Source organism: Tachyglossus aculeatus, unplaced genomic scaffold (assembly GCF_015852505.1).
Source record: "Tachyglossus aculeatus isolate mTacAcu1 unplaced genomic scaffold, mTacAcu1.pri SUPER_34, whole genome shotgun sequence".
NCBI lineage: Eukaryota > Metazoa > Chordata > Mammalia > Monotremata > Tachyglossidae > Tachyglossus > Tachyglossus aculeatus.
Window position 1 is genome coordinate 3,084,908 of NW_024044839.1, and position 19,983 is coordinate 3,104,890.

The 19,983-nt window shown below is 52.1% G+C and overlaps 1 protein-coding gene across 3 annotated transcripts in view; it reads left to right on the plus strand.

The window, feature by feature from the left end:
• The window catches only part of RPTOR (regulatory associated protein of MTOR complex 1), a 241,393-nt gene that overhangs the window by 121,919 nt on the left and 99,491 nt on the right, over positions 1–19,983 (plus strand). For all 3 annotated transcript variants that reach the window (XM_038741988.1, XM_038741989.1, XM_038741990.1), the window contains exons 10-11: positions 14,188–14,263; positions 16,548–16,649. In XM_038741988.1, coding sequence (XP_038597916.1) covers positions 14,188–14,263; positions 16,548–16,649 — 178 coding nt within the window. The remainder of the gene's footprint in view (positions 1–14,187; positions 14,264–16,547; positions 16,650–19,983) is intronic.

Below are 19,983 nucleotides of genomic sequence, written 5' to 3' on the forward strand. Positions count from 1 at the left end.
AATCAGGACCCTGACCCCAGAGGCTCACAGTCTAAGCAGGAAGGAGTAGGATTTCATCCCCATTTTACAGATGTGGAAACTAAGGCCCAGAGAAGTGAAGCGCCTGGCCTAAGGTCACACAGCGGGCAGGTGGTGGAGCTGGGATACTAATAATACCTATAATAATGACAGTGGTATTTGTTAAGCGCTTACTATGTGTCAGCACTTACTAAGTCCTGGGGCGGATACAATTAATCGGGTTAGACCCAGTCCCTGTCCCACATAAGGCTCACAGTCTTAATCCTCATTTTACAGATGAGGTAACTGAGGCACAGAGAAGTGAAGTGTCTTGCCCAAGGTCACACAGCAGGCAAGTCGTGGAACTGGGATGAGAACCCAGGTCTTCTGATTCCCGGGCCCGGACTCTTTCGACTAGGCCACCCTGCTTCTAGGAGAGCATTTATTACAGCATCCGTTATCATCAATAAGATGCACACTTTATTTATGCTTTGGGAGTCAAGGAACGTCAGTCAGTCGGTCAGTTGTCTTTATTAAGCGCTTACCGTGTGCAGAACATTGTACTAAGCACTTGGGAGAGGAAAACAGGACAATAAACAGGCACATTCCCTGCCCACAATGAGCTGACATCTAGAAGAACGCGAGAGCACAGAGGAAGCCGCTCTGGCAAATTCTGTGAAATGATTAGATGCCTCTCCCAGAAGAATTGGAATTGCTTTCGGAATAGCCGTAAATTCACCCTCGGGCTCCCTCCACTTCCCCATTTCCCGTTGATTAGGGAGTCCTCTTGGGCCCGTCTCTACTCCGAAAACTTGAATCTGCCGCAGTGATTCAGCAGTTGTGCTTCAGCGTTCCGACGCGAGCCGGGGCTTGCTCGTTCTGGGAAATGCTCCGGTTTTGGCCTCTAAAAGATTCCCTCGACTGCCCATCGCGTGCGGTCTTCCCTCACCGGAAATTGTGTCCTTGGGTCTGACAGAGCCCTCGGAGGGATTGCGGCACCTCCCTAAGTTTCTCCACATCCAACCCGTTTCCTTGCCAATTCCCAAAACGGTCCCTCCCCTAAGGGTCGGCGTCCAAAAATGCGCCGGCCGACCCTGGCCGAAGTCCACTGGAGATGGAAGAGGTGTTCCTGCTGTGTTTCAAGCCAGCGCTTAGTACAGCGCTCTCCGTCCACTCCACTCTCCCCCTTCTATCATCATCATCATCATCAATCGTATTTATTGAGCGCTTACTATGTGCAGAGCACTGTACTAAGCGCTTGGGAAGTACAAATTGGCAACATATAGAGACAGTCCCTACCCAACAGTGGGCTCACAGTCTAAAAGGGGGAGACAGAGAACAAAACCAAACATACTAACAAAATAAAATAAATAGAATAGATATGTACAAATAAATTAAATAAATAAATAGAGTAAAAAAAATATGTACAAACATATATACATATATACAATGTAGACTTCTAGACTGTGTTGGGTAGGGACCGTCTCTATATGTTGCCAACTTGTATTTCCAAGCGCTTAGTACAGTGCTCTGCACACAGTAAGCGCTCAATAAATACGATTGAATGAATGAATGAATGAAGATGGGCCCTTTCCCAGAGTTTTAGTCCCTCTCTCTGGGAATCTGAGGGGAAAATCTGTCAGCTGACCAAAGTAGCAGAACCCGGCCTCAAGAAATTAAAAGTAAATGGCGTTTTCCCAGCTCCGCCACTTGTCAGCTGTGTGACTTTGGGCAAGTCACTTAACTTCTCTGTGCCTGTTACCTCATCTGGAAAATGGGGACGAAGACTGTGAGCCCCCCGTGGGACAACCTGATCAACTTTCGTAACCTCCCCAGCGCTTAGAACAGTGCTTTGCACATAGTAAGTGCTTAATAAACGCCATCATTATCATTATTATTATTTTCTGCAGAAGTGTAGGGTTTTGGGCTCACGGAGAAAAAAACCCCCACAAAACTCTCCAAGTTCGAATTTGTTCATAATGAGGGTGGAAACATTTTTAACTCTAAATAGATAGCGCTCAGCGTGATATTCAAGCTGAGAAAAAAACAGTAGTTGCAGTAAACGAGGGAAAAATATACCGCAAGAAACCGGCGGTCGATATTTTTTAAGAGAAGTGAGAACGAAGCCTTTACGAATGTAGCAGAAGCGGCAGGTGACCCCTTGGGAGAGCTGATCAATTGACAGATGACTGGCGATCGATCGACAAGACCGATGACCCTGTCAGAGCGATCATATCTTCCTCTCCCACGTGTGCGTAGTCCAGTGCTCTGCACACAGTAAGCGCTCAATAAATTGACTCTCTGGGTGGCAGGAAGTATTAAAAAAAACCCTGGAAATTCGATTGTGGGCCTGCTTAATAATTGTGGTATCTTCTAAGCACTTACTATGGGCTGAGCAGTGTACTGAACTTTCCCCCGTTTAGACTGTGAGCCCACTGTTGGGTAGGGACTGTCTCTATATGTTGCCAACTTGGACTTCCCAAGCGCTTAGTACAGTGCTCTGCACACAGTAAGCGCTCAATAAATACGATTGATTGATTACTGAACGCCAGGGTAGGTACAAGATCATCAGATCCCACATGGGGCTAAGTAGGAGGGACTGCGGGGATTGAATCTCCATTTTGCAGGTGAGGGAACGGGGGCACTGAGAAATGGCTTGCCCAAGGTCTCACAGCAGACAAGCAGCAGTGCAGGGATTAGAACCCAAGTCCTCCGGCTCCCAGGCCGTGGGCTCTTTCCACTAATAATAATAATAATGGCATTTATTAAGCGCTTACTATGTGCAGAGCACTGTTCTAAGCGCTGGGAAGGTTACAAGGTGATCAGGTTGTCCCATGGGGAGGCCTCACAGTCTTAATCCCCGTTTTACAGGTGAGGGAACTGAGGCACAGAAATGTGAAGTGACTTGCCCAAAGTCACCCAGTTGGCGGAGGCGGGATTTGAACCCATGACCTCTGACTCCAAAGCCCGGGCTCTTTCCGCTGAGCCGCGCTACCTCTCCAGCCAGCCCTCACCTCTGAAAAACCACTGTGAAAGGAAGCAGCATGGCCTAGTCGGTGGTGTTCAGACCTGGGATTCAGAAGGACCTGGGTTCTAACGCCGGCTCTGCCGAGACTGTGAGCCCACTGTCGGGTAGGGACCGTCTCTCTATGTTGCCAACTTGGCCTTCCCAAGCGCTTAGTACAGTGCTCTGCACACAGTAAGCGCCCGATAAATCCGATTGAATGAGTGTGCCCTTGAGGAAGTCACTTCACTTCTCTGGGCCTCAGTTCCCTCATCTGGAAAATGGGGATTAAGATGGTGAGCCCCGTGGGGGACAACCTGATCACCTTGTATCTCCCCCAGCTCTTAGAACAGTGCTTGATGCGTGGTGAGTGCTAAACAGATACCATTGTCGTTGTTATTGTCATTATTATCGTTATTAGCTCTGGGATGCCGGAAATTTTGGACCCGCCCCGACATGTTACGAAACAGTTTGGGGGCAGTGGGTGTCCACCTGGCCCCCTTTTCCCCTCACCACCACCTCCTCAGCTCTTATTTTGTGCTTCTTTGAGGGGCAGGTGAAGCGAAGAAGCCGCGTGGTCTAGTGGTTAGAGCCCTTTCCTGGGAGTCAGCGGACCTGGGTTCTGGTCCCAGCTCCGCCATCAGTCTGCTGTGTGATTTGGGGCAAGGCACTTCACGTCTCTGCGCCTCCGACTTCGACCCACGTGAAACCCACGTGGGACGGGGACCGTGTCCCACCTGAGCGTCTCGTACCTACCCCTTGGTTCCTTACGCTGCCCGGAACATAGTGAGCGCTTAACGGTTACCGTTGATTTTTCCAAAGAGATCTTTGAGGATCGGTGATTCACAGACTGGTTCGTAATACTTCTCCGGGCCCAGATTTGGCAAGGGGAGGGACGAGGTGGTGGGGGCATTGCGTTTTTAAGGGGGAAAGGAGCCGAACCGAAACCGGGGCCGGGCCGTTAAAGTGAAATCCGTCAGCGTTGCCCTCCGGGGAAAAGAAGGTGAAAAGGCCAGTGGCAAAATGGTGGCCGGTCCATTTCCCATTGAATTTCTGATGCCGAGTCACCGGGGAGCGATCCTCCGTGGCCGGCCACTTCTCCGGGCCCCGAATCGGCCCTTTCGCTCGAGGTAATACCCCCTAGCTCTCCATCCCCAAGCCGGGGGCCCCTCCTCGAGCCTTTCCATCGGGGCAGATGGAGCGTCTGCCTCCCCGACGGTTCCCTCGGGCGGGCGGCCCGTTTCCTAAAAAACCGGAGCGCCCGAGGGGTTGGCGTGCGCTCGAGCACGACTGAGTCATCGGAGCGGAAAGCAGCTTGGAAAGTCACGTGGCTTTCAGGCCGGGACGGGGGGCTGCGGCGGGCGGGGGGCGGCGGAGACGTCTAGAACGCCATCTCCTCCTCCGGGCCCAGCCAGCCCCTCTCTTCTCCCTCGGATTTTATTTTGAAAACAAGGCAGCACGCTCCTCTTCCCGCCCGTGTGGAGTACAATGTGGTCCCCTCAGAAGCGGCGCGTGGGAAGTGCGAATCCACACCTCCGACCCTCCCCCTTAACTTCTGCCGCCGTTGCCTCGTGGACCGGAACGTGGGGAACTGTCTGGTTTTTAAGCTCAGTGCGACGGCCCCCCCTCCTCCCTCCAGCCCCCCATCCCAGTCCTCACCCCCGTCTCACTCCCCCCACCCCGACTCCATTCCCTACCGCTCTCGCCTCATCCCAAACTTCCCTAGGGTGCTTCGTTGTCTCCCCACCCTTTTTTTAAAAGAAAAAAATATTCTGTGGCATTTAAGTGCTTACTATGTGCCAGGCACTGTACTAGGCGCGGGGGTAGAGCCACGCTCGTCAGGTCGGACACAATCCCTGTCCCACGTGGGGCTCTCCTTTTTAATCCCCATTTTGCAGACGAGGAAACGGAGGCCCGCAGACGTGAAGTGACTTGCCCAAGGTCACCCAGCAGACAAGTGGCTGGACAACCCAGGCCCTTCTGACTCTATCCAGGTCAATAAATCAATCAATCGATCGATCGATCGATCGTATTTATTGAGGGCTTACTATGTGCAGAGCACTGTACTAATCGCTTGGGAAGTCCAAGGTGGCAACATATAGAGACGGTCCCTACCCACCAGTGGGCTTACAGTCAAGCAGTGTGGCTTAGCGGGTAGAACCCGGGCCCGGGGATCAGAAGGACTTGCGTTCTAATCCCGGCTCCGCCACTTGTCTGCTGTTTGACCTTGGGCAAGCCCCTTCTCTTCTCTGGGCCTCAGTCCCCCCCATCTGTAAACGGGATTAAGAGTGTGAGCCCCATGTGGGACAGGGACTGCATCCAACCTGATTAACTTGTGCATATCCCAGCGCTCGGAACAGCGGCTTGGCACATGGGAAGCGCTTAACAAATACCGCAGTTATTATTAATATTATTCCGGAAGCAGCGTGGCTCAGTGGAAAGAGCCTGGGCTTTGGAGTCAGAGGTCAGGGGTTCAAATCCCAGCTCCGCCAATTGTCAGCTGTGTGACTTCACTTCTCCGTGCCTCAGTTCCCTCATTTGTAAAATGGGGATTAAGATTGTGAGCCCCCCGTGGGACAACCTGATCACCTCGTAACCTCCCCAGCGCTTAGAACGGTGCTTTGCACATAGTAAGCGCTTAACAAATGCCATTATTATTAGTATTATTATCCACTAGGCCCCGCTGCTTCTCGGGCTTTGAGCAAGTTCCCTTCCTCAGGTTTCTGCCCCCCATCACACCATCTCCGGTGCTTTGGGTGTTGGGGCCTCAGGAATAGAACAGCCTCATTTGCATTCTCTCCTCTCTGCCTTTCCCCCGCTCGATAGCTCGAAAGCCCCAGAGATGAACGCCTCTTCTCCTGCTGAGACGTCTCAGTCTTTCCACCCCGCCACCTCACAGACTCGTAAGCGCCGTGCCCGAGTGACAGCTAATTCCTCGTGGGGGCTGTGACTGAGCAGCTGAGAGCATGATAATAATAATAACGGTCAGGCACCGTACTAAATGCCGGGGTGGATGCAAGCAAATCAGCCCGGACACACTCCCTGTCCCCTGTGGGGCTCACAGCCTCAATCCCCGTTTGACAGGTGAGGCCCAGAGCTGTGATGTCACACGGCAGGCAAGTGGCGAATCTGGGATTAGAACCCGTGACCGAGAGCACGTGTCAGGGTGGAGGTACGAAGGGATCCACGGCGATCTTCCGGCAGCCGTCTTCCGGGAGGAGGCCCGTCGGCAAAGTGGTGGCGTTGTTGGAAAGGCGAGGCCGGAATTTCTGACGCGAAGGCCTTCGGATCATCATCATCAATCGTATTTATTGAGCGCTTACTATGTGCAGAGCACTGTACTAAGTGCTTGGGAAGTACAAATTGGCAACATATAGAGACAGTCCCTACCCAACAGTGGGCTCACAGTCTAAAAGGGGGAGACAGATGACGTTCGTTGCTTTATAATGGGCTCCATTGGCCTCTTTGGCAGTCGTCCACCCGACGCAGTGTGGGCTAGCGGAAGGAGCCTGGGGCAGCGTTGCAGCTCTACCTCTCATCTGCTGTGTCACCTAGGGCAAGTCACTTCACTCTCTGGACCGCTGTTTCCTCAGCTATAAAACGGGGACTCTCCGTCCCCTGGACCGTCACCTCCTTATGGGCAAGGACCACGAAGCTCGTTATGGGCAGGGAATGTGTCTATTCATTGTGTTATTGGACGCTCCCAAGTGCTTAGTCCAGTGCTCTGCACACAGGCAGCGCTCAGTAAACACAATTGAATGACTGTGTTACAGTGCTACTCTTCGGAAAGATGGGGGCCGCATCAATTTTTGTCCAGCCCGCTTTGGGAAGGCCAGAGGGAGGTTCAGGGTTCGGGCGAGGCCTCCCCCGTCACAGGCTGAAAGGCCCAAGACGGGGGCCTGGAGAAGGGTCAAAGCTTTTGCCCGTCCAAACGTTATTTTTTTTCCCCTTCCCTTCCTCCCGACACCTCCACGTTTGAACTCTCTTCCCAAACCCCTCGTGTTAAAAGCTTCTTTTCTAATAATAATAATTAGAACAGGCAGTGAACAGCTCCCTCGTGTTCAACAGCTGAATCCCTGCTGCTGACCAAAGGGCTGCTCGGCACCGCTGACAGGGATAGTTTCTCTCGGTTGAGGCGGCCGCAAACGCAGTCGCTGCAATTAAACTCTCGATTACTATGTGCCAGGCGCTGTACTAAGCGCTGGAGTGGGTGAACCAGTCGGATTGGACACAATCCCCGTCCCACTTGGTCTGTCCCTGACTGTGTCACCTCAGCTACAGGCCCACCCCTTCCCCACGACACTGGGCTGCCGATATAATTAAGAGGTAAATCAAGAGGGTATCAAAACTGCTTCGCCGAACAGGCTTCCAAGTCATCATCATCATCATCATCAGTTGTATTTATTGAGCGCTTACTATGTGCAGAGCACTGTACTAAGCGCTTGGGAAGTAGAAATTGGCAACATATAGAGACAGTCCCTACCCAACAGTGGGCTCACAGTCTAAAAGGGGGAGACAGAGACCAAACATACTAACAAAATAAAATAAATAGAATAGATATGTACAAATAAATTAAATAAATAAATAAAGAGTAAAAAATATGTACAAACATATATACATATATACAGGTGCTGTGGGGAAGGGAGGGAGGTAAGATGGGGGGATGGAGAGGGGAGAGTCGTAAGCCCCATTTTCCAGATGAGGGAATGAGGCCTAGAAAAGGGAAGTGACTTGCCCACGGTCTCCCAGCAGACAAGTGGTGGAGCCGGGGTGAGTCCTCAGGTCCTTCTGACTCCTAGGGCCCGGGCTGTAGCCACTAGGCCCCACCTTTTCTCTGTTTGGGTAAATTCGAGAGTTTAATCAATCAAGCAATCAATCAGTCATATTTACTGAGCGCTTAATGTGTGCAGAGTACTGTACTAAGCGCTTGGGAAGTACAACTTTAATCGCAAGGGATTGCCTTTGCGGCTGCCTCAACCGAGAGAAACCATCCCTGTCAGCGGTGCCGAATAGCCCTTTGGTCAGCATCAGGGATTCAGCCGTTGAACACGTGGGAGCTATTCACTGCCTGTTCGGCGAAGCAGTTTTGACACCCTCTTGATTTACCTCTTAATTATTTCGGCAGCCCAGTGTCGTCCATATCTATTCTATTTATTTTATTTTGTTAGTATGTTTGGTTTTGTTCTCTGTCTCCCCCTTTTAGACGGTGAGCCCACTGTTGGATGGGGACTGTCTCTATATGTTGCCAATTTGTACTTCCCAAGCACTTAGTACAGTGCTCTGCACAAAGTAAGCGCTCAATAAATACGATTGATGATGATGATGATGATGGAGAAGGGGTAGGCCTGTAGCTGAGGTGACACAGGCAGGGACAGACCAAGCTTATTACCCATTTTGGGTGCCCTACACACAGTAAGCCCTCAGTAAATACCACCGATTGATTGATTCTGATAAATGGAATAAGTGGCAAACAGTTTGTTGCCAATTTGTACTTCCCAAGCGCTTAGTACAGTGCTCTGCACACAGTAAGCGCTCAATAAATACGATTGATGATTGATGATGATGAAGCCGGGAGGTCCCATTCTTCACCTGGAACGTTTCCATTGACTTTCCTCGGTCGTTTCACCGTCACTCGGATTCCCTTTTTTAAAATGATTTTTATTGAGTGCTTGCTGTGCGCCAGGCATTCCGCTTAGCGCTGGGGTGGATGGCAAGTCACTTCTCTGCGCCTTAGTGACCTCATCTGTAAAATGGGAATGAAGACTGTGAGCCCCAAGTGGGACAACCTGATCACCTTGTATCCTCCCCAGTGCTTAGAACAGTGCTTTGCACAAAGTAAGCGCTTAACAAATGCTATCATTATTATTATTATCATTATACAAGCTAAGCAGGCTGGATTGAGTCCATGTCCCCACATGGGGCTCACCGCCATTTTACAGATGAGGGAACCGAGGCCCAGGGATGTAAGTGACTCACCTAATGTTTCGTTTGACTTGGTTGTTTCACCGTCATTCAGATACTTCTTGTTAAAACTTTTATTTAAAATGGTATTTGTTATGCGCTTACTATGTGCCAGGCACTGAACTAAAAGCTGAGGAAGATACAAGCTAGTCAGGTTGGACACAGACCAAGTCCTTCATGGGGTTCACAGTCTTCATCTCCATGAGGGAACTGAGTTTCAGGGAAGTGAAGTGACCCGCCTTGGTTGTTTCGCCGTCGTTTGGACCCGGCATTAAAGCTTAGTGAAAGGTGTCTCTCCTTCTTTCCTCTTTCCTCCTTTCCTTTACAATTCCGCTTCTCCACTGGAACCAAAATGGTCATACAGCTTGGGACTCGTGGAACTCAGGGACTTAAGCCTCTCCTTCTTTCCTCTTTCCTCCTTTCCTTTACGATTCCGCTTCTCCGCTGGAACCAAAATGGTCATACAACTTGGGACTCATGGATCTCAGGGACTTAGGCCGCGCGTGCGTGTGTGTGTGTTTGAGGGTATGGGGCTGTTGGATGCTACTCTATAATCCAGTATATCATCATCATCATCATCATCAATCGTATTTATTGAGCGCTTACTATGTGCAGAGCACTGTACTAAGCGCTTGGGAAGTACAAATTGGCAACATATAGAGACAGTCCCTACCCAGCAGTGGGCTCACAGTCTATCAGTCCTTACTCTGGGCTTGTAGATGGTCAGAGAGAGGGAACGGCTTCATCTTGAGGTCTTGCATCCGTAGAAGGACAAAGCCATTTTCTGAGGAAACGAGTCGATCCGAGAGAGCCGGTTGGGAGGCACACAGGACGTTCTCCCTGAAGCCTTGACACCCTGGGCTGGACTTTAAGCTCATTTCCGGCAGGCAACGGGACCACCAACTTTGTTGAACCGTCCCCTCCCAAGCACTCAGTCCAGTGTTCTGCACACAATAAGTGCTCAGTAAGTACGATGGATTGGTTGGCCACCTGGATTTGGGTCCTAGACTACCCCTTGGCTTAGAATTTGCTCAGAATCTGGTAGCCACCAAGGGCCTTGGTCACGCCCGTCCGTCCGAATGGAATCGACTCGTTGAACGGCCTTGACCCGTGCGGGCGAGACCCTGGAAACCGAGCGTGACGGAGCCGGACAGGGATGAGGAAATCATCCGAGCCTGCCCCCGCCCTGAGGCGGATGAAGGTTCTGAACCAGTCAGGACAGATGGTTGCCTCTTTTTAAAGATCTCCCTCAACCTCCCTTGGGAGCCCAGCCCAGCGTTTTACACCTTTAAAGGCAAGAAATTCTCCCTTATGTCGAAGCAGTCTCTCCTCCTGCCCCCTCTTCCCACGTCTGGGGAGCGCAGTCGGAGAGAGCGAAAGCCACAGGCGGGCGCGGGGGCTGCCGGCAGGGGATGGGCGGAGGAGTCCGTGGGTCCGGAGGGATGGGATCCCGCGGATCAGGAGGGGTGAACCTCGGCCCGCCCGGGCTTGAAGCCTTTGGGACTTGTGCAGGGTGAAGGGCAGGGCCTAATTCTAACCCTTGACCCGATCGCTTACCCTAGCCATAGGCCTAGCCCTAGATCTATCCTTTACCCTAACCCTAAATATAACCTTAACCCTAACCATAGGCCTAGACATAGACCTACCCCCTGTCTGCCAACCCTAAGTAGTTTTCCTTCCTTGTCCTTTTTGTTCTCTGTCTCCCCCTTTTAGACTGTGAGCCCACTGTTGGGTAGGGACCATCTCTATATGTTGCCAATTTGGACTTCCCAAGCGCTTAGTACAGTGCTCTGCACACAGTAAGCGCTCAATAAATACAATTGATTGATTGATTTTACTTACCAAGGGAGCGTAGCCGTGCCCCGACTCCACAGATGCAGCCTGGGCCTCGGAGTCAGAAGACCTGGGTTCTCATCCCAACTCCGCCACTCAACTGCTGGGTGACCCTGGGCAAGTCACCTCTCTTCTCTGGGCCCCACTTCCTTCATCTGGAAAAGAGGGATGAAGACTGGGAGCCTCATGTGGGCCAGGGACTGTGTCCAACCTGATCAGTTTGCATCTACCCCAGTGCTTAGAACAGTGCTAGTCACATAGTAAGCACTTAACAAATACTGCAATTATTTTGAAAGTGTGCACTAATTCTGTTGTCCTGTCCCAAGTGCTTAGTACAGTGCTGTGCACATAATAAGCCCTCAGTAAATACCATCGATGAATTGATTGACTGACTCCTTTCCCGGCATTTGAAGCTCTTTGATTTATGGGCACGTATTTCTTAGCGAAACCTCCCTGTCCTGGGAGAATCAGCGTGTCCCAGTGGAAAGAGCCCGGGCCTGGGACTCGGGGGACCTGGGTCTCCAATCCCGGCTCCACCTCTGGTATTCCGGGTCACCTCGGGCAAGTCACTTCACTTCCCTGGGCCTCAACTTCCTCACCTGTAAAATGGGAGTCGTTACTCGCTTTTTTTTTATGATATTTGTTAAGTGCTTACTACTTGCTAGGCACTGTGCTAAGCGCCGGAGTAGATGCTAATCAGTTTGGACACAATCCATGTCACATACGGGGGGCTCACAGTCTTCATCCCCATTTTACAGATGAGTGAACTGGGGCTCAGCGAAGTGACCTCCCCGAGGTCACACAGCAGACAAGCGGCGGAGCCCCGGTCCTTCCAACTCCCAGGCCTGTGCTCCATGCACTGGAACACACTGCTTCTCTCCTTCCTCCTTATTCATTCATTCATTCATTCAGTCGTATTTATTGAGCACTTACTGTGTGCAGAGCACTGTACCAAGCGCTTGGGAAGTACAAGTCGGCAACATATAGAGACGGTCCCTACCCAACAACAGGCTCCCTGTTCTAAGCGCTGGGGAAGTTACAAGGTGATCAGGTTTTCCCACCTGGGACTCACAGTCTTAATTTTACATTTTACAGATGAGGGAACTTAGACTGGGAGCCCCACGTGGGACAAGGACAGTGCCCGATCCGATCATCTCGAACCACCCCTCCGCGCTCAGTACCGCGCGTGGCACCTATAGGAAGCGCCTACCCAAAACCATCATTAACCTTATCGTGTTCCCTGTGGCCACATCTGACCCCTCTGTCCTTCTCCTCACTTTCCGCCTCTCAGACCGAGAATCCCTCAGGAGCCGGGCATGCGTGTGAGTGATGGATTTGTCCTTGTGCTCGGGCCCGGGCTCTGCCCCCAGAAACCGTTCGTAGTGGTAGAGTGGGAGGTCGACAGAATCACGTTCCCAAAAACCACCCTCTCAAGCGCCCTGCGTCCAGGCAGGTGACTAACCAAACCGTGTGGGACAGATGGCCGTCTATTTTTAGGGGATAAAGACTCCTCAACCCTTCCCAGTAGGCTATTCCTGTGATTTTTTGGGTTTTTTCTTTTTTTCATCACGGCAAGCAGGATTTTCTTCCGCCCTTGCAACCCAAATCCGCCCCCTGCCCCCGGCTGAAATTGTAAATCTATTTCATCCCGTCCCCAGGCGCCGTACTAAGCGCTGGGGTGGATCCAAGCAAATCGGGTGGGATGCGGTCCCTGTCCCAGGTGGGGCTCACAGTCTCAAGCCCCATTTTACAGATGAGGGAACGGAGGCCCAGAGAAATGCTCGCACAAGGTCATCTAGCAGACAAGTGAGGGAACCGGGATGAGAATCCGGGTTCTTGACACTCTCGGATCCAGGATTTTTCCAGCAGGTCATACTGTTTCCCGCTTGCAGGATGGGAATCATCCTACCCCTGCACCGACTCAAGCTGGGGCCAGGGGTTGTACCCGAACCGTAAAATGAAAACCCGGGCTCTAACCGAGTGGCCCGAGTCGAACTCAGGCCCTTCTCGCTCCCAAACTGACAGCAGCCTGGGCCCGACTTCGTCGCTGACTCAAGAACTCGAAAGGCACAATTCCATAAATACCCGGCGCTTTCCCAAAATACAGCCAGTGTCCCACCGGGCAGCTTCCTGAAACGTGCTTCCCAAAAGCGCCCGCGAGGAAGCGTTCTCTTCACCGTCTGGCTCGTCATCCCGACCTTAGAGAAGAGTCAGCGTCCACGGAGCGCCACGAATCGCGGACGGGAGAGAGACGGGAAGCAGCGTGGACGAGCGGAAAGAGCCCGGATCTGGGTTCTTCATCCAGGCTCTGCCACTTGCCTGTCTTGTGTCACTTCGCTTCTCGGGGTTCTAGTTTCCTCATCTGTAAAATGGGAATCCAACACCATTTCTTCCTCCCATTCAGATTAACTTGGGTCCACCCGGTGCTTAGCACAGCGCTTGGCACGAAGTAAGCGCATCACAAGTAGCGTAATCGGATGCCACTGTAGCCCGAGCACAAATCACCTTTCTATTTCATGACCCACTTTTTATACCGAGTCAACAAGGTAAAGCCGTACATTTTTGCTTAATAATTGTAATGAAATAATAATAATAATCGTGGTATTCATTAAGCGCTTACTATGTCCCAAGTACTGTACAGAGCGCTAGGGTAGAGGCAAGATAATCGGGTTGGAGGCAGTCCCTGTCCTCCTTTGGGCTCACAGTCCTAATTCCCATTTTCCAGATGAGGGAACTGAGGCCCAGATAAGTGAAGCGACTGGCCTGGACTTGGCTTGACTAGAAGCAGCGTAGCTTAGTAGAAAGAGCCCGGGCTTGGGTGTCAGAGGACGTGGGTTCTAATCCCGGCTCCGCCACTTGTCAGCTGTGTGACTGGGCAAGTCACTTCACTTCTCTGGGCCTCAGTTACCTCATCTGTAAAATGGGGATGAAGACTGCGAGCCCCACATGGGACAACCTGATTACCTTGTTTCTACCTCAGCATTTGGAACAGTGCTTTGCACGTAGTAAGCGCTTAACAAATGCCATCATTATCATTATTATTAATGCTTGATGCATAGTAAGTGCTTAAGAAATACTATCACTATTATTATTATTATTTCCCAAGGTCATATGGCAGACAGGGAGTGGAGCTAGGATTAGAACCCGGGTCGTCCTGAATGCCAGGCCCGGGCTCTCTTTTCTGGGCCTCGCTGTTTGCAAAGGACTTTCAGCAGGAGTCGTTTTCATTTCTCCCGGCAGGTTTTCCGCGCCAGTCGCCTCCTCGGAAGGCTGGGGTGGGGGCGGTCCCATTCCCGACCTCCGGGCAAACGGTCGGCCCATGGCCGAAGCTCCGGGTGTGTTGAGAGACGGTAATTCCGCTTCTGTTCTCTCCCTGTCCCTTCCTTCGGCAGGCAAGCCTGGGACCTGGCCGTCGATATTTGTCTCTCCCAGCTCCCCACCATTATCGAGGAAGGAACCGCGTTTAGGGTAAGTGCCTGGGAAGCCGTCGAGCCCTTCAGTTGATCCTCCCTCCCTTTAAGATGTCGATTAGGGTTGACGTGCCTTTGGGGTCCGGGGCAGTGGGCTCGTGTCCCCCCACCCTGGAGTAATCAGTCCATCAGTGGCATTTATGGAGTTCTTACTGTGTGCAGAGCATCATCATCATCATCATCATCATCAATCGTATTTATTGAGCGCTTACTATGTGCAGAGCACTGTACTAAGCGCTTGGGAAGTACAAATTGGCAGCATATAGAGACAGTCCCTACCCAACAGTGGGCTCACAGTCTAAAAGGGGGAGGACTAAGTGCTTGGGAGAGTCCAATAAAGCAGGGTGAGTAGACACGTTCCCTGCCCACAACAAGCTTGCAGCCTAGACAAAGTAAGCAGCCTGGCCTAGCGGTTAGAGCCCAGGCCCCGGAGTCAGAAGGATCTGGGTTCCAATCCCCGGCTCTGCCGCTTATCTGCTGTGGGAACTTGGAGAAGTCACTCCGCCTCTCTGGGCCTCAGTTCCCTCTCCTGGAAAATGGGGTTGAAGGCTGGGAGCCCCACGTGGGACAGGGACTGCCTCCAACCTGCTTATTTTGTATCTGTCCCAGCATTTCATTCATTCATTCAATTCAGTCGTATTTATTGAGCGCTGACTTTGCAGAGCACCGTACTCAGTGCTTGGGAAGTCCAAGTTGGCAACATCTAGAGACGGTCCCTACCCAACAGCGGGCTCACAGTCTAGAAGGGGGAGACGGACAACAAAACAAAACATATTAACAAAATAAAATAAATATGTACAAGTAAAATAAAGAGAGTAATAAATATGGACAAACATATATACAGGTATATATGTATACATACCAGCACTTAGCACAGTGCCTGGCACATAGAAAGCGCTTCACAGAGGCCACAATTATCATTATTATCGTCATCATCAGTATTACTATGGACGATGCTTGCCGTCAGCTGAGCAGAGGATCTCAAGGTGTCTTGTCCAAGCTTGCTTTCCTCCCCCAGACACAGCCCCGGCCCCCCAAACCCCTTCCCTTCAGCAGAGAAATCCCCGCTCCCTTTCCCGCATCCTCCCTGTGGCCCCCAGGACCCACTAGCTTTCCCATGGGGGGGTTCCGAAAGCAGCAACTGGAAGCCCTCTCACAGTGGAAAACCACTTAACGAAAGTGGATTTGGAAAGCCATTAATGACCATCCCCGAGTTAGGCGAGTTAGGAAATTCCCCTCCCGCCCGCTGTCTTTCATTCTGCACTAATGGCCCGCCACGTGTGATTCCTGTCTCAATCCCTTTATTCAGGCCATTCCAACAGAGGCCCCTTAATCCCCAAATCGCCAGCAAGTCGTGCGGAGCTTGTATCTGGTGATGGTTTTTTTTTGTGTGTGTGTTTTTGTGTGCCCCTGCGAGGGGGTCCTTGGGGTGGGGGGTCTTTTCCAGAGGATTTCATTCATCATTGACTATAAGGAATTCTTAGGGGGCCCAGTCACGTCAGCTTCTAGGCTGTGAGGCAGCCCCGGAACACCCCTTGTCTAATACAGTAAAGTTGGTAGATGAGTAATAATAATAAATAATAATCATAATTATTATGGTACTTGCTAAGCGCTCACTACGTGCCAAGCAGTGTTCTAAGTGCTGGGGTAGATATAAGGTCACTTGTACTTCCCAAGCGCTTAGTACAGTACTCTGCACGCAGTAAGCGCTCAATAAATACGATTGATTGATTGATTGGACACAGTCCCTCTCCCACCTAGGGCTCACATTCTTAATCCCCATTTTACCGATGAGGTAACTGAGGCCCAGAGAAGTGACTTGCCCAAGGTCCCGCAGCAGACGTGTGGCGGGGCCAGGATTAGAACCCATGACCTTCTGACTTCCTAGTGGCTCTAGCCACTAGGCCAAACTGCTCCTCACTCAAGAAGCTGACAGTCTACAGTGTGCAGAGAGTTCAGTAGAGTGAGTGGACACGGTCCCCGCCCTCAAAGAGTTGACAGTGTATTGTCAGTCAATAATTTGTATTTAGTGAGCGCTTACCGCGTGCAGGCCACTGGACTAAGTGGTTGGGAGAGGACAGTATAACAGTTGTTATGGCACGGGACTAACCACCTAAAGGAGGATCTAGTGGCGTTTAGTGGACGTGATCCCTGCCCTCCAGGAGCTTCCAGCCTAGTGTGTTGCCCCGATCAGGGGCCGAGAGGAATTAGAAAGAGGACATCCCGCCCGGCCCCGGGGGCTCCGTTTCCCGGACTGGAGCGTGGGCCCCGTCTCTCCACAGCACAGCCCGTTCTTCGCCGAGCAGTTGACGGCTTTCCAGGTGTGGCTCACGATGGGCGTGGAGAACCGGAACCCGCCCGAACAGCTCCCCATTGTGCTGCAGGTGACCGGAGGGACCCACGGACCCTGATCCGGGGAGGGAGGGAGGGAGGGAAGGAGGGAGTGGGGGGCGCCCGGGGTACCGAGGGAGGGAGACAGAGGGAGGAAGAGAGTGAGGGAGGAAGGAAGGGAGAGGTTGAGGGAAGTAGGAAGGAAGGGAGAGGGAGAGAGGAAGGAAGGGAAAGAGAGAGAGAGCGAGAGGGAGGGGGGGAGAGAGTGATGGAAGGAGGGAAAGAGGGAGAGGGATGGGGAGAGAGTGAGGAAGATAGGAAGAGGGAGAGTGAAGGAGGGAATGGAGAGGGAGGGAGGTGGAGAGTGAGGGAGCATGGAAGGGAGAGAGTGAGGGAAGGAGGAAGAGGTAAGAGTGAGGGAGGGGAAGAGGGAGAGGGAAGGAGGGAAAGTGAGAGGGAGGGGGAGAGAGTGAAGAAGATAGGAAGAGGGAGAGTGAGGGAGGGAAAGTGTGAGAGAGGGAGGGAAAGAGAGAAGGGAGGAAGAGAGGGAAAAAGAGAGAGGGAGGGAAGAAGAGAGGGAAAGAGAAAGAGAGGAAGGAGCGAAGAGGGAGAGAGAGGGAGGGAAGGAGAGAGGAAGGGAGGGAAGAAGGGAGAAGGAGAGTAAGGGAGGCAGAGAGTGAGGGAGGGAGGAAGGAAGAGGGAGAGTCGGGGAGGGAGATAAAAGGTAGAGTGAGGGAAGGAGAGGAAGGGAGAGGGAGAGTGAGGGAAGGAGGAAGGGAGAGGGAGAGTGAGGGAAGGAGGAAGGAAGAGGGAGAGTGAGGGAAGGAGAGCGTGGGGGAGGGAGATAGGAAGAGGTAGAGTGAGGGAAGAAGAGAGGAAGGGAGAGGAAGAGTGAGGGAAGGAGGAAGGAAGAAGGAGAGTGAGGGAAGGAGAGAGTGGGGGAGGGAGATAGGAAGAGGTAGAGTGAGGGAAGAAGAGAGGGAGGGAGAGTAAGGGAGGCAGGTAGGGAGGGAAGAAGGAAGGAAGAGGGAGAGTGATTGGAGAGAGAGAGCGATGGAGCAGCCCTGGGCCAGGCCATGGCCCACTTGGTCCCACTGGGATCTGGCGGGAATGGCCATGTGTGGCTGCGGGCTCCTGGAAGAGGGGAGGAAGCAGGGGGACGGGAATGGGTGGGGGCAGAGGGAGAGAGAGAAAGGGAGCTTTGCTTTGCTGTGTGTGGTGGGGGGTGTGTGAGACCTGGTGATTACCTTGCTGTGTGTGTTGCCTTCTTGTTGTTTTGGGGGTTTTTTAATGGTATTAAGTGCTTACTATGTGCCAGGCACTGTACTAAGTGCTGGGGTAATGATAATAATAATAATGATGGCATTTATTATGCGCTTATTATGTGCAAAGCACTGTTCTAAGTGCTGGGGGGATACAGGGTGATCAGGTTGTCCCACCTGGGGCTCACAGTCTTAATCCCCATTTTACAGATGAGGGAACTGAGGCCCAGAGAAGTGAAGTGACTTGCCCAAGTTCACACAGCAGACAAGTGATGGAGCCGGAATTAGAACCCAGGGCCTTCTGACTCTCAGGCTGTCAAGTTGGACCCAGTCCCTGTCCCACATGGGGCTCAGTCTTTCTCCCCATTTTCCAGATGAGGGAATTGAGCCCAGAGAAATCTAGTGACTTGCCCGAGTTCACACAGCAGACAAGTGATGGAGCCGGGATTAGAACCCAGGGCCTCCTGACTCCCAAGGCCTCGGCTCTAACCTCCAAGTCATGCTGTTTCTCAAAGCCTGTTGATTGCCCTGCTCTGTGTGTGTATGTGTTGCCTGTTGTTTGCCTTGCTGGCTGTGTGTTGCCTGCTGATTGCCGTTAGTGTGTGTGTGTTTTGCCTGCTGATTGCCTTGCCCCAGGCCAGATGGCATCTGGGTAAATAAATTACATGAACTCCTTCAGGAGTAATTGGAGCCGATGGTGTGTGTATATTCCTGAAAGGACCTTCCCGATAAAAGCCCCGAGTTGCACCCCCCGACCAATTAAATCCCAATCCAGGGCCTACTGCGTTAGACTGCACAACCGCTTTGGATTCAAGCCCCAGCCCTCCCTCCTCCTCCTCCTCCTCCTCCTCTCCCCACCACCAATTAACTGGAAGCTGCCAGTGCACGGCTACACATAAGCAGCCTGTCTTGAGATGCCCTGCAGGCTTCTGGGCCTTATGATAGTAATAATAATAATAATGGCATTTATTAAGCGCTTACTATGTGCAAAGCACTGTTCTAAGCGCTGGGGAGGTTACAAGGTGATCAGGTGGTCCCACGGGGGGGCTCACGGCCTTCATCCCTATTTTCCAGATGAGGGAACTGAGGCCCAGAGAATAATAATAATAATCATGATCATCATCATCATCAATCATATTTATTGAGCGCTTACTATCAATCAATCAATCAATCAATCGTATTTATTGAGCGCTTACTATGTGCAGAGCACTGTACTAAGCGCTTGGGAAGTACAAATTGGCAACATATAGAGACAGTCCCTACCCAACAGTGGGCTCACAGTCTAAAAGGGGGAGACAGAGAACAAAACCAAACATACTAACAAAATTAAATAAATAAATAAATAAATGGTGGCATTTATTAGGCGCTTACTATGTGCAAAGCACTGTTCTAAGCGCTGGGGAGGATACAAGGTGATCAGGTTGTCCCACGGGGTCTCACAGTCTTCACCCCCATTTTACAGATGAGGGAACTGAGGCCCAGAGAAGTGAAGTGACCTGCCCAAAGTCACCCAGCTGACAGTTGGTGGAGACAGGATTTGAACCCATGACCTCTGGCTCCAAAGCCTGGGCTCTTTCCACTGAGCCATGCTGCCTTCTCCCCTGCTTTCCCTGGGAGTCAGCCGGTGGCCTGCACTGCCCCTTGGGCGAGGCCCAATTCATTCATTCATTCATTCAATCGTATGTATTGAGCACTTACTGTGTGCAGAGCACTGTACTAAGCGCTTGGGAAGTACAAGTCCTACTGACCTGGTGGGGTGATTGCCTGAGAAGGGCAGACCACACCCCCTGGTAGCCATTCTGCTGCTTTCTCCGCCGGAGGGTCCGGGCAGCGGGAGCGGAGGACTTGGCTGGATGGGAAGGGGGCAGCGAGTAGGGGAGGGTCTCGGGGTGGCCCTGGTCACGAGGGACCCTTTTGGGGGTGGGGTGGGAGGGGCGACTAGCACAGAGTCCCCCTTCCCAGGGCGGGAAGCCTCTTGAGAACATCGCCTTGGAGACCTAGGATTGGGAGGTCAGCTAGTCCATTCCTCTTCCTCCGGGCGAGACCCCGTCTCGACCAGGCTCAAACGGCCCATATGGGGTCTCTCCGCATTCTGGGGGACGGGTGGGGCAGCTGAGAAGCAGCG